This window comes from Papaver somniferum, chromosome 5 (assembly GCF_003573695.1).
Source record: "Papaver somniferum cultivar HN1 chromosome 5, ASM357369v1, whole genome shotgun sequence".
NCBI lineage: Eukaryota > Viridiplantae > Streptophyta > Magnoliopsida > Ranunculales > Papaveraceae > Papaver > Papaver somniferum.
In genome coordinates, this window is record NC_039362.1 from 144,495,542 (window position 1) to 144,510,314 (window position 14,773).

At 35.6% G+C, this 14,773-nt stretch overlaps 1 protein-coding gene across 2 annotated transcripts; it reads left to right on the plus strand.

Moving 5' to 3' along the window:
• Window positions 1-5,976: 5,976 nt before the first annotated feature.
• On the plus strand, window positions 5,977-14,491 carry LOC113283055 (ubiquinone biosynthesis monooxygenase COQ6, mitochondrial-like). 2 transcript variants are annotated; one of them, XM_026532202.1, is made up of 11 exons: window positions 5,977-6,140; window positions 6,564-6,730; window positions 7,077-7,161; window positions 8,333-8,432; window positions 9,082-9,225; window positions 10,095-10,153; window positions 11,189-11,256; window positions 11,345-11,396; window positions 12,276-12,449; window positions 12,609-13,169; window positions 14,057-14,491. In XM_026532202.1, exons 2-11 carry the CDS (start codon window positions 6,699-6,701, stop codon window positions 14,270-14,272), a joined length of 1,491 nt encoding a protein of 496 aa, XP_026387987.1. In that variant the 5' UTR covers window positions 5,977-6,140; window positions 6,564-6,698; the 3' UTR covers window positions 14,273-14,491. The 2 variants fall into 2 exon arrangements, with proteins under 2 accessions (XP_026387987.1, XP_026387988.1); XM_026532203.1 differs by lacking the exons at window positions 5,977-6,140; window positions 6,564-6,730; window positions 7,077-7,161; window positions 8,333-8,432 and adding an exon at window positions 8,477-8,964 and having other exon boundaries at window positions 14,057-14,447.
• The last annotated feature ends 282 nt before the right edge of the window (window positions 14,492-14,773 follow it).

Genomic DNA, 14,773 nt, shown 5'->3' on the forward strand with positions numbered 1-14,773 from the left:
TATTATTCACCTCACAAGTAGATACTTGTGGAATCACAAATTCTACGACGAAGAAAAATTGTGATTCCTATTTATCTTGCTTATTGGAGCTAAAATCTCAACAATAAAAGCGATCAGGATACACGACTATCAAGATAAAGATAGTTGGACTTGGCTTCACGAATCCCTAGGTGAAGTCTTTTTAGTCGCTAAACCTAAAAAAGGTTTAAAAGAGAGGATGACTCTAGTTTGCAGCGTTGTTGCAAGAGAGAGAGACATGACAAACCATGGTGATAAACACAAAATAGAAGCAATGACAAAATTGTGCAGGACGACGAGTTTCCTTTTCAAGGTTAGTGGTAACCTAATTCAATTAGTATTTTCAATTCCCTATTGGGCATAACATGCTTAAATTATTGCTTTCAGTATCGATTGTGTTAGTTCTACTGTTATTAGATGCAAGAATGAAATGAGATTGATTTTTTTTTTCTTTTTTTGATGCAACAAAATGGGATCGATTTGATATGTGTATTTCTCTGTTTCACCTCTAACGAGTGCCAATTTCGTGCAACATAATTGGGATTGATTGGATATGCGTGGTTTTGCATATTAAAAGTTGGGGTGATGACTTAGAACACTTATGGGGTATCTTGCGTTACTGATTATGTTACCGTAAGTTAACCTATTCTAGAATCTAGGTGGAGTTAGAAACATAGCATTCTTATATAATGCATAAGTTGTTGGAGCTGAAACAATCACCCCAAATTAGTAGTTGAAAATGTAATTCGATCCAACAGTTTAAAAGGTAATATTACATGTCATGGTATAAGCTTAGGGACATTATATTGGTGATCTCCCTAGATGACAACCTTCTAAAAATAAATTCGTAGCTTGGAACCTCACTGTTAACTGAAAAATACGCAGACAGTTCAGAAACCTAAAGCTAGGTATTACAAGAGAAGGCTTAATCAGGTCTTAGCAGTCAATTTAACCATATACAGGTCGTGTGAGATAGCTGATGTTGAGTGCTAGAATGCCGCATGTTTGTTGATTGATTTATTTAGTGGGAAATATATACTTCTCTCAAGCTTCAAGTTTGGAGATCTCCTTTGCAGAAAAAATTGGATGAAATGTCCACTTAGTAAGTTTGTGCTAGAATTTTAATATGGATGCGTTTCATTTTTCTCGGAGGTTCAAGTCTTCTTTGGCCAGTAATGTAGTATCTTCATATTTGTATCTTGATTGCCGAATTACAGATTTAAATGCATTTTTGTATTTTTCTTTAGGATCAATCTTTTTGATTCAAAACTTTGTGTGTTCAATATATCAACATAAATTATAAGTTTTTTTTTTCGAAATTGTTTTGCATCAAATTTTTCACTTTAGAGCTCAATGCGACTCCTATTATTAACCTCGGTAGAGGCCACCTGTCTATAGAGAAGGCCCAACATCAAGAATCATAATCCATAGTAGCAAATGTTGTGCCGCAATTCAGTTTCTGCAGCAAAAAAAAACAAACGGATTGCTAAGTTGGTGTGCCGATTCACTGAGAAATATTATTGACGATACTTATAAATGGATATTATTGATTAAAATATCATTGAATGAAGAGTTTGAATTTATTTTTTAAAGCACTGGCAGGCGAATATCGGGTCTTTTTCATTTTTAGTTGTGCATCTTATGCCTTTCAATTCATCTACATATTTTCTTTGTTTACAGTTCATACCAAATAACAACTTATATTAGTTTGAATTTATGGTTTAGTGAACATTTATTCCTGGGCTCAAAAGGAGGCTCTGTTTAGTAACGAGTGGTACAAGTTTATTAATGTAGAAGCCAAGATTGCGTATTACATCTAAATGAATTTCTTCTTTGATGAAAATTAGTTGTCAGATGAATTCCATAAATTCTACAGTACATTATCAAGGATGCATCTTATTTGTATTTGAAATTGCGGCTTATGGCTTCATTATTTTTCCATTTTGAACTGTGTTAATTGGGGAAATGATTTATGAATACACATTGTATACATGGATATTTCTGAATGAAAAATTATCCTAAAACGTTTGATTTTAGTTAAAGGGAAAGGGAAAGGGGGGAAGGGATGGAAGGCGCATCGCGCGTGCGTATATACTAGTAAAGATAAACAATATCATGTGGAAAAATAAATAACACAAACACCTAAAATTTTGTTAACGAGGAAACCGCAAATGCAGAAAAACCCCGGATCTAGTCCAGATTTGAACACCAACCTGTATTAAGCCTCTACAGACTCTAGAATACTATTAGTACTTCGGACTAGAATATTTTTGAGACCGAATCTACCATCATAGTGATTCAGTTAAAGTCGTGCTCCTTACGCCTCTTGAATCCCAATAGGACTCCCCGCAATTGATTCCCTTAGCTGACGACCTTTAAAACCTAAGAGTTGCTTCAACTCAATTGAAGATTTTAAACCAATCTGCCTCACAGATAAGCCTATATGTGATTTCCGTTCTGATCAAAGAATAGGGTGAGGTAGAAAATCGACTGCAATAGACATAGTCCAGCAAACCTCAAAAATCGGTCTTATGACTCCCGACGAGCAACCTAGATTATTATTCACCTCACAAGTAGATACTTGTGGAATCACAAATTCTAAGAAGAAGAAACTTTTTGATTTCTATTTATCTTGATTATTGGATCTAAAATATAAACAATAAAAGCAATCAGGATACACGAACTATCAAAATAAAGATAGTTGGACTTGGCTTCACGAATCCCTAGGTGAAGTCTTTTTAGTCGCTAAACCTAAAAAAGGTTTAAAAGAGAGGATAACTCTAGTTTGCAACTATGACACACAAGAATTGTGTCAGGGGTTCAAAGATCCCAGTTGTTTTAGGTTCTCCTTATAGAGACTTTCAAGATCAAGGTATCTTTAGATTTAAGCTAAGGTAGCTTTGGAATCAAGCAATCAATAATCATCGTTAAGTGAAAAAATTATATTGAGATTAACATAAAAGAATATACACTCTGGTTAGGATGAACCGTAACCGAACAATGTACAATGACTTGTTCATGAAAGGTTAGCCGAAACTATCCAATCAAACGATAAGCTTAACCATTTCCATATAACACTTAAGACTTTAATCTTGAGTCACAAATGTGATCAAACATGTCTAGACAATGTTTTTAGAGAGTTGTTAAAATGTTGATTATCTCATACAAATAATTCTGATGCATCTGAAAATATCCGACAAGGTAAGTACTTGTACCTCGTACATGTAGTGCATACCTGTTTGTGAGTATTTTTTGTCATGGTACATGTACCAGGTATGTATACCCTTATGACAAAAAAACGGGTTCGGGAATCCACAAATCTTTTTGGGGTTGCATACTGGGTATGCATACCTTTTCGGTTTAGAAACCAACAGATTTTTTCTGGTTTGCATACTAGGTATGCGTATCTTCCTTGTTCACGAGTCAACAAACTTTTTATGGTATTGATACATGGTATGTGTACCAAAACGTCGCTGCCAAAACTATAGCTATGCCAGTACGTGTACTAGGTACATGTACTGCGACTCCGGACTTATAACAATTTTCCCAGTATGTGAACTGGTATGCATACTACTCTTTATCCAGATTTATAGTAGTTCCGTATTTCTCTAATCGGCGATTTAAAACATTCTCGAATAATACCAATGACACATATCACTGTTCCAGGATATTTTCAAATGATTAAATCTTGAATCATAATTTGGTTATAAACAATAAATTGTTCTTAACCAAATTCATCAAGTATGAACAAATGTTCTTAAGCTTAACATATTTTGAGAAAGATTAAGAAGATAAACTTGACTCAAAATTTCTATTATGCATATAATGTCTGATATAGTCATGCTACGTTGTTTCATAGATAAAAAGGTGAAAACTTGAGAAATAGGTGGTTCAGTCTCCACTTACCTTTTGTTGATGAAGTTCTGCAAAATATTCGGATGATCCTCGCCTTCAAATGGTAGAACGTACTGATGTCTGATACTCAACTACACAATATTATCCTAATCCGAGACTTGACTATATGTAGACTAGAAATCAAGATATAGTTTTGATCAACTAAATTTGACAACAAGCTTGAGATAGTAACACTTGTGAGTTTGACCGAGAAATGCTCTAACAATCTATTTATAGAATAAAGATATTCTTGATTTCAAAAAAGACTGTCTTTTTCAGAGAAAATATTATAAATGTCTGTACCAAATACTGTGAATGGAATGAATCTGAAATCGAATAGTTTTGAACACGATATATCTAAACAGTAAATACCACGGATTATTTGGCTCTAAGGTTTTAAATCATCTAAAATTCTTGCTTATAAAAATGAAAACTATTTAAAGTGAAGATAATTGAAACTATTTAAATCGACATGGTTCTGCATAATTGGGATGGTGTAGTTGGGATTGTCTAATGTAATTTTGTTTCTCAGTTATGTTTCACTTGGGATTTCTCGGGTCTTTTTTTTTTTATCTTTTGATGGCTACTAGGCAGCGTTGTTGTACTGTCTTTCCCAGATAACCACTTCTTCATGGTAACCTGTTTTCCTTTTAAATATATTGTCCTTTTCTCAGTAAAAAAAATAAGGGAAAATATTGTTTGGTCCTTTTTAGGTGGGCCCATGTCAGTTTAGTCCTTTGGAAAACGCCTTTACTGTTTGGTCCACAATTATTTAAAAATATTAAATGGACAAACGTACCCTTCCGTGTTAATTTCTATTTATTTTTTTTGTAGCAGTTCATTCTTCAAAATGAACTCCTGTTAATTTCTACTTATTTTTTCAGAAATCACCTATATAAACCAGAGTTCATTCCAGAAATGAACTCCATATAATAATCTAAAAGTTCATTCCAAAAATGAACTCCATATAAAAACCTAAAAAAACCAGAGTTCATTCCAGAAATGAACTCCTGATAAAAACCTAAAAAAACAGAATTCATTTGTAAAAATGAACAACATCATCATCATCATCATCGTCTTCTTCGACGTCTTCAACAGCAGCAGGAACATCTTCGTCTTCAAAAACACCACCGTCTTCATCGTCAATAACAGCAGCAGCAGCAACAACAAATCTTTATCTTCTTCATCATCATAATCGGCAACAGAGACAAAAAACATTCAAAAATCAAGATCAACACCATCGTCTTCATCGTCAACAGCAGCGGCAGCAACAAATCTTCATCATTAGCAGTAGCAGCAGAGACAAAAAACATTCAAAAATCAAGATCGTAATCAACAACAACAATAACAAACACCGTCTTCAATAACATCATCAACATCATCTTTATCATCTTCAACTACAACACATCGTCATCTTCAACGAAACAACAATAAAAAGAAAACATCATCGTCCTGGTTGCGTTCAACAACAGCTGAGAAAAAAGATTCGAGAAAAGAAAAACTAGATCTGGAAAAGAAGAAAGAGAATGTGAATATGAAAAATAAGATATTTTGCTATTGATTTTTGTATATATGTGGTCCCCCTAGGACCAAACCATTATTTTCTAAGACCAAACAATAATATAAGGGTATTTCTGCCATTACAGAATGACATTTACATCATCCATGACATCATCTTAGGACCAAACCATAATTTTTACCAAACTATAATATATTTTCCCAAAAAGAACCAAATAGACACATGAATGGGTCAACTGGACTGGACTCTCTCTAATATATTATTCCTAGGATTATATGGTATTTCCTACTTAATTGAAGTTGGATTCGGTCAGTATCGACCTACGAGATCCCATCCAAAACGAGCACGATTAGTATCCGAACCGGATCTGTAGCTGCAGATCCTGATCCAAAATGTGGATGCTAAACTGACTTTGAGCCGGTTTTGGACCTGTGGTCCTTCTGGTAGCACGCCAAATGCATTCCCTTGGTCTTGGCCTGTGGTCCTTCTGGTTTGGCGTTTGTAGCCTTCTATACATTTGTGCCAAATGCAGACTAAATGCCGCCAAACGCAACCAAAATCGGCAAGCACCTGAAAGCAAAATCCTAAACACAAACAGAAGAGAAGGCGAGGATAATCGAGATCAAGTGAGAGCAAGGAAGAAGACAAACAGCAGAGAGAGAGAGAGAGAGAGAGAGAGAGGGAAAACGACGAAGATCGAAAGTAATAGGTAAGATTTTAGGGTTTTATTTGCTAATTCCCCAAACTGTATTAGGAAGATTTATTATCTACATCCACTTTTCTTTCTCTATTTCTATCATCAAACAACGATTATAGCACGGCTTCTAGGAATCATGTCTGTCACGAATCATTCAGTGCCAAGTTTCAGTCTGGTTGTCTGATTTTGTGTAGGGTTTTAGAGCTTTTGTATATACTTAGACGGCTGCTGTTAATTATTACCCTTGCTAGTAAATTGGACTTGTGTAAGATCAGCATTAGGATGCAAATGTATAGTAGTATAAATGTTTTCACTCTTAACATGCATATGGTTTTGGACACTAGATTTGGAATCTGTTACTTGGGGTTTCAGTAAAGCACTGGGGTGGTATTGTGTACTAAGTATGTCTTAATTATAGTGCTTGGTGTTTACCAGGTAACTCAAGGCTTAACTGACATGGGAGGTTTTGGGGAATTTAAGTTTTATCTGTGATTCTGTGAACTGCCAGCAATATCCAGTGTTTGTAAATCAGGGTTCTCAACCTACTGCAGTCTACTAAAGAAATCAAAGATGCGGGTCAAGATTGATTGTCTCTCTTCTAGGTAAGCGCCCGTGTTTTAATGAGTACCATGCACCCGAAATATTTCATCGATTTTTGTAATGATTTTCCACCAGTAAGATTAGGTTGACCTTTAAATGGGAACATCTTTTGAAGTTTGGTGTTGAATACAGTTTAATTGGAAAACTATTTGTTATTATTTTGACATGGTTTGAATCGTTAGTTGGATAATGGTCCTACTTTGGACACACTGCAACCAGATGCTTATCCAAAGTCATCTTTCTGTAGTTCGGGATGAACTGAATTGCAAAGACTAGTATGTGGTGATTACGTTTTTTTTTCTGGGAAATTGATTACTGATATATGGATATACTTATTTATTGGTATAGGTATCTTGCTAGAAAAGCGGTAGCAAACACCATTGACGCGATCAAAGTTTCAAAGAAGGGTTTTAGTAATGATGCGCTGGCAAGGGTACGAAGTTTTAACCTTTTATAATCGACGCAAAAATATAAAATGGTACCACTTGTGCATGGATGAACATTATTTTTCTAAATTTTTATTTTCTATTCTAGATTGTCATAATACTTGGCAGATTTTGTTTCTTCAAATCAGTTGATAATTATTCAGACTCTAGTTAACTGATCAATATTATATATGTAGTGTTAGTATGTCTTTATGATATTTGCAGTGTTTTACTAGGATTGTGACATAGCACCAGTAGTTAGAATTTGAGATACTCGATTTGCTCTAAGTAGAATGTTCAGTAGGTGGAACTTCAAACTTATTGGGTACCCTTGAACTTCATGGCATCTAGCTAGAATTTGGCACAATAAAAAGTGGGGGCATTAAAGAGATATGATTTTCTGACTGTCTCATTCTTCTTGCAAAAGGTTTCCACGATCACAAGTATTTGTTAGATTTGTAGTTCAGCATTGAATTCATCTTGAGTTATTCATGATGGTGTATGTTAAGTGAGTCTTTTTTTTTTCTTTTTGTAAGTCAAAAATTTTATTGAAAGCAAAGATTAATTACAAAAGAAATAAGAAAAAGAGGTCAACGCGATCCCAAAAAACTATCAATAACTTTGTTCCTGACCCTCAATGCATTTGAGGAAGTCACATGTTGAGTGGGTCAGCAGTGCCTTCAGATTCAGAATTTCCGTTCACAATTAGATACTGCTACAATCTTTCTGTAATTTGTTGAGTGTTTTATTGACTACTTCATCTTTAGAGCTGATTGGGTCACTAAGGTCAGCCTAGTACATTACTTAAGTCAAATGACTTTACCCGATTTATTTCAGCATTCAATTCATCTATGTAACTGTGCTCCATTTTACAGTTCACTTTTCCTCCTTTCATTTGCAAAGGTGGATAAAATTGTTATTCTTCAATCTGTTCACCTAATCTGATAGTGTCCTATTTATCATTATCGATAAAAGCACTTCCCCTCAACATTTTAACGCTTGCTTTGTTTTCGCTCATTATAAATCTTTGCCGGTTTATAAGTTTTTCCTCAATTTTTTTTATGCTTATATTTGAATTTCTTCACGCCTATCTTTGGAATATCACTGCTTTTTAAAGAGTTTCATTTTTGTCAACCGGAACTCTTTCAAGGTGATAATTAGTTTGCTTCAAATGCATAGGAGCGCAAGCTGAAGTCTGGGTTAGCAAGTGACTGGGACCAGCATGACATTGCTATTGTTGGAGGAGGCATGGTTGGGATGGCTCTTGCTTGTGCTCTGTGTAAGTTCCAATACTGATGAATATGAAGTTAACTTCCATCTAGAATCCTAAATGTGTTGAATTTGATTTAGTGTTGATCACTCAGACTTAAGCAACAAGTTCGACCAACTTGTTGCAATAGTAACTGATTCATGGCCTTGGATGATATCCATTTCAATTGGCTACTTGGTAGCAGATTTATTCAACAGTCCAGACCAGGTTGGCCACATAATGTTTATTTATTGTCAGTCTTGTTTTACTTCTGATTCTCAATGTCTCCGCTCTCATCTTATGGTCGCTATATCACAAGTTTTAGAGTCTTGCTCTGTTGTACATCATAACATGCCATAGATATAGCCAAAGCTAAAATTGAATCATTCAAGGTGTCAGTAAAATAAACACATTGGTTATTTCATTAGAAATATGGAATTTATCACTTGCGCAGTAGTCAATTACGTGAAAACGGATTGTTCTCTTGTTTCAAACTAGTTGGAGATTCGTCAAATTTCTTTATCTTATATGGGATTGTTGAGGCGGGATTCTGGAAACTTAGGTATGGTTGGTCTTATAACTCATAGAGTCATAAAATTATTGCCGAAGGTTCTCAAATATGAAATTTCATACAATGCTTTTCACTTTACCGAGTCATTTTTATCTTTTGACTTTGCAGCTAGCAATCCGTTGACAAAACATTTGAATGTCGCAATAATTGATAGCAACCCTGCCCTGGGAAGGATGGATGGCATCAAGAAAGGTGGACATCCTGATCCTAGGGTCAGTGCGATTACTCCAGCCACAATTTCATTTTTTAAAGGTAATTTATTTGATGTACTTATTAAACAGTGTTTATGTGAACAATATATTCATTTGGTTCATTGGTCCATTTTATTTATCAAAACTCGTGTATATTAATTGAACAAAAACTACTACGCTTAGGGAATTTCTATTTGCAATGCTGAGTTGTATTGTTCAGGAGCACTTTCCTGGAAACTTATCATTTTCTTAGTTTTGATCTCATGTCTGTTATAGCTTGCCTGGTCCTGGAAAATGTTTGTAGTTTTGATTTCATGTCCGTTATGGTTTGCCTGGCCCTGGAAAATGTTTCTAATGACTAATTTTGTAATGCTACAGTGTGGAACTGATTGAATCTGTTGCATTGAAAACCTAGAACACATCATGAGGCATCATTTCATGAACATGGATATGGAATCCTGTGACTAAATTGATCTCATTTTATGATTATATTCTGACACAAATACCATTTGTTTGTTTGGCTAGTTAATCTGGACTCTTACACGGAAATAATAATCATCAAATAACTAGAAAAAAAAATATTGAAAAGCACAGAAAAACGTGAACAAGATTTGATAGCCACCCTTTTAGGCTTACACAGCTAATGCTGTTGCTTAAAGATGCTCAAATACGTTCTCCATTTTTCCTTCATCTCGTTCATTGAATACTTGATAAGGTAACATGAGTATGTGAGTATTTTTTATGTCATACATTAGCATTGCCTTTGAGCAAGCTACGTATTCAGTAGATTATTTCAACATACATGTACTGTGGTTGGGTTAGTATGGTGTGCCGTAGAACCATTAGTGTGTCTTCAAGTATGAACCTCTATTGGGTTGTAAGAAGAGGACTCATGTTTTATTGGTTTCTTATTGAAGTTCAACTTTGCAGATGTGGGTGCTTGGCAATATGTTCAAGAAAATCGACATGCAATTTTTGATAAGATGCAGGTGAGAATTGGTGGTTGAGTCATATTTGGTGTAATCATCAGATGTTAAGCTTGCGTAGAAGTACCCGATTGTCTCTATATACTTTATATGCTCGTGTTTTGGGTTCATGAGGTTATCTTTGGATCTTAGAAAGTTTGTTTCATCTAATATATGAAAGACATAACATCTACATCATATGATTGATTCCAGTCTTTAATTCTCCCACCTGGGCGCTAAAAAGTTAAATGGTTCCCATTCTCTCCTTGTCATGTCCTTAATTTATTTTTTATAAGGAAAATTGTTGAAATCATTTCACATCAGTTGTCCGATCACTATAACACCGTAACTGAACAGTTAGAGGATTTGAGCTTGAGAACCACTTAACGGAAGTGAGGTTCCTTTAAAGTATCCTTATTGAGGTTTCTTTTGATGTGTGGTTCAGCAAAAGACATTGATGACTTTTGAAGGCAAGGTTTGTCTTCACGTGTTACCTGAATGAGTCGATCTTAGAATTCCTAAGCTTGGATATTCTGCACCATAGAAGGTAACATTCAAGTTGTCAAATTCTGCTGCCTAAAAAGTTTAAAACATGCCATGTATATGAAATCCTCCAAGCATAGGATGACCAATTCAGTTCATAGATAAAGAACTTGCACAGTAGCACTTGAGCAGACATCAGGTAGTTGCACGAATACCTTTTCTGATACTATTTCCCGGTTTCCTTGCTTATGATAATTAAATATTAAAAATGTTTCGCGTGTTTTACTTGGTGAGGCTGTGGCAGTGGTTGATGAGTTGGCTATTAAGTAGTTAAAATTGTAAGGCATCAGGATTCCCTACTTTTTCTTTAGTATTTTGCTTTGCTACTTATAACTGTAGAACATGTTATGATACTTATGCTTGTGGGCTCGTCTGCTATCAGATTTTTCGCCTACTATGCTGTTTAAACTTTAAAACATGTCGAAGCGTCCCTCTTAGCATCTCCCAATTTCCGTAATCGGGACTCATTTATTTGCTGATTTACTGAACTTTTGTGTTTCCCTGTTACTTTTGTAGGTTTGGGACTACACTGGCTCAGGGTACACTAGGTACAATGCAAAGGATCTCGGTAAAGAAATGCTAGGGTGAGCATTCATCGGATCTCAACCCTTATTATTGTCGTGGAGCTACCATTAACAGATAATGATGTGTTTCTTTTGCGAATGTCTTCAGGTGTGTGGTGGAGAATAAAGTTCTTCACAGTTCTCTATTGTCGTGTTTTAAGGTATATCTTTCAGCACTTCGATGTGGTTATGCATTTCAGGGCGTTATAATTTCTTTCTATTTTAGGAGTTCATGCTGTCAACTTGCTTGTCCCAAAAGTGTTGCATTTGCCGTTTTATCAAGTTATGCTTGTTACCTGCTGTGTTTTATAACATCAAGATTTTTTGTAAAGTTAACTAAATGAAAGATTCTTGGCATTCGAAGATTTTTCTTGAGTTCGTTTCGCTCGGTGTTCAATCTTTAAATCATTAGATCATAAGTCATACAAACCACTGAACCATACAAGTTTGAAAATCTAGTTGCTGATCGTCTTTTCGCTGTTGTAAATCTGTCTAACCTTGTGACGGGTCACATTGATGTCTATAGTAACCATACAATATACCACAATATAAGGTCGACTTCAGACGTAAGATTCCTGTGAACTGAACCATGCTGAATTTTGATGAACACCTAACATATAAAGAATCAGAAAATTACTTGATAGTATACTTACACCTTTTAAATTTGTTTATGTTAGTTTATATTAGTTACTTTGGATTCATTCAAATCCCTGATACTGGTGTCTATTGATCGGTCAGAAAATCTGTACTTAGTTTATGTGGTCTGATTTTATTATTTAACTTGTTTTAATCTATCTGCATCCTTGATGCTGTGTGCCTGTGTCTGTTGTTTGGTCACGTAGTTTATTGTTTTGACTTCATTTTCTTATTGTGTACAATTACGCCTAACCTTTTGATGTGAACCAAAATGAGGTCTGATAATTCTTAGCTGACTCGTTAATAACCAGTAGCTCCATTGAATTCCATCTATGTTGCTTTTTCCATTAACATGAGGTTAAGATGTAATTTCATTGTCTAATACTTGGTACTACCGAATGTAGGATAAAGATTTCCATAAGACCATCTATCCTTCCAGGCTGACTTCAATGGATTTATTGTCACGACCACCTGCGAAAGGACCAGATGGCAATTCAGGTGATTCTACACTGCACAGTCGCGGTAGCTTAGCAAAGTTGGATCTAAGCGATGGAAACAGCATATATGCAAAGTTGGTGGTAATCTCAAATTGCTTAAGATAGATTATTTCCTAATTTTAGAACTAAAATGGGCAACGTCCCTTGTAGTGAAGGACTCGCATATTCTTCTCCTGTTGCACTTTCAAGTTTCAAGCAAACCTCTTCAAAAGATGGGCCTTAAACCGTTGATTGTTTCAGGTCGGTGCTGATGGTGGAAAGTCACGTGTTAGGGAATTAGCAGGAATCCAAACAACTGGATGGAAATATCCTCAGAGTGCAGTTATCTGCACTGTTGAACATTCTACTGAAAACCAGTGTGCTTGGCAGAGGTTCTTGCCTTCGGGCCCAATTGCACTTTTACCAGTTGGTGACAATTTCAGCAATATTGTATGGAGTATGAGCCCAACTGAAGCCTTGGATCGTAAGACGATGAGCGAGGACAATTTTGTGAGGGAAGTAAACCATGCTTTAGACTACGGGTATGGTCCTCATCCTCAGCCAGGTTTACTTGGTAAAGATGGAAAATTTTCTTGGGAGGTGCCGCCTAAAGTAGTGAAAGTAGTCTCTGAAAGGATGATGTTTCCGTTATCACTGATGCATGCCAAAAATTATGCTTCAAACCATGTAGTTCTCATTGGTGATGCAGCACACACTGTTCATCCTTTGGCTGGCCAAGGCGTTAATTTAGGTTACGCGGACGCAGTTGCACTTTCGAAGATCATTGCTGATGGCATCGCTGTGGGTACCGACATTGGAGAGGTATGTCTTTCAATCTCTTAAATTCTGATTGCATATGACTTGGATTCGATAAAACATAATCCGGTGAATACTATTAAGTTGGTCGGATTGCTTCAATCGGTTGAATAACTTATCTTTTCCAACTGTAGTAAACTTTCTGAAACATCATTCCACAGTAGAGAAAGTATACCAGTACACCACGAAACTTATCATGACAATATGAGCCAGTACTGAATTTTGGAATTCCTCAACCATGCTTATACTTTCAGACTACATGATTATTTTTCTAACCCTTTCTGCATAATATACACGAGGGAAGCCGTTTGAAATCTGAATGTGTTATAGTCATCAACTGTTAATAGTGAAGTTCATCTGGGTGATATGGATAAAATTTCTTGTGATTCGAATTTTGAGAGAATTGCAACACTTTTATTCTTGCAATAATTCGTAGTCCTTTCTTATTTGCTTTGTTGTTTGTTGCGTGTTGCACTGAAAATCAGTATTAAGAAATCTAGTTTTAGGTTTAAAAGGATCTTTAAAACTACATTTTTTCATGTGGGATGTCCGTGTGCGGCATGCTAAGTTTGTTGCCATTAACTTGTCTTGTCAACTCTGAAGTGAAATGGTAGTTGTGAACAAAGTTGTATCCAGTCAAACCATTACTTCTATTTATAGTTAGAAACTGCCCAAAAAATCTTTGAAGTTGACAGTACATTTGGTAATCTTGATTCTGTTGTCTTCGTTTTTATTTTGGGATTTGGCTTTACTTTGACTAACCAGATAACTGTAATAAAATAAACCATCTTAGTTTCACGGGGAAAAAAAGAAGATGAGAATTAAGATTTGGCTTTACTTTGACTGTTATGGATTTGACTGATAAAAACTGTTTTCCTTTTTGGTATATGTAGCTCTCTCTATTGAAGAAGTTTGAATCAGAGAGAAAGCCTGCAAATATAATGATGATGGCAATACTGGATGGCTTGCAAAAGGCATACTCAATTGATCTTGGGCCTTTCAATGCTTTACGAGCTGCAGCTTTCAATGCAGTACAATACATCTCGCCGCTGAAAAAGAATATCGTCTCATATGCCACAGGTGAGCAAAAGTGGCCACTTTTTCTTTGACCTCCAAGGCATATACTTTGACTGGTCCTGGTAATTCAAATTGGCGTACATGATACGTTATAAATGTTGAATTGTAAATAAAGCAGAAATAGTTAGTGATTTTACCTTTACCCAGTCATTGTGGTAGGAGAAATTGTGCTATGAGTGAATGATTTAAAATAGTTGATTCATAAAACATATCCGTGCTTTATTGTTGCTGTAATTTTTTAAGACACTCAAGCTCATGTGTGGTAAAATGGGACCTGACTTGCAAACTCAGCTCCAGGGCTAGATCTGTTGCTAAATGGAAAAGGCGTGAGCCGGGACATTCTTAACTCAAACTGAAGCCAACATATTGGGGTTGTACTTATATTTTGTATAATACCTCAAAAGCACTCGAGTTGCTTAACCCCATTGAGCAAGAAAATGAGCTGCAACACTTCATTTCCAATATAACTTAACAGTTTGGCACAAGACAAATTTAATGTAGGAAAGTTTTCAAGAGAGCATCAAGGGATCACT

Bases quoted from the DNA above. Each gene is read 5' to 3' on its own strand.
- LOC113283055 (XM_026532202.1), top strand. From the start codon at position 6,699: ATGCGGGTCAAGATTGATTGTCTCTCTTCTAG. The intron at 8,433-9,081 runs GTAAGTTCCAAT...TTGACTTTGCAG, and splicing joins GGCTCTTGCTTGTGCTCTGT to CTAGCAATCCGTTGACAAAA. The intron at 13,170-14,056 runs GTATGTCTTTCA...TGGTATATGTAG, and splicing joins TGGGTACCGACATTGGAGAG to CTCTCTCTATTGAAGAAGTT.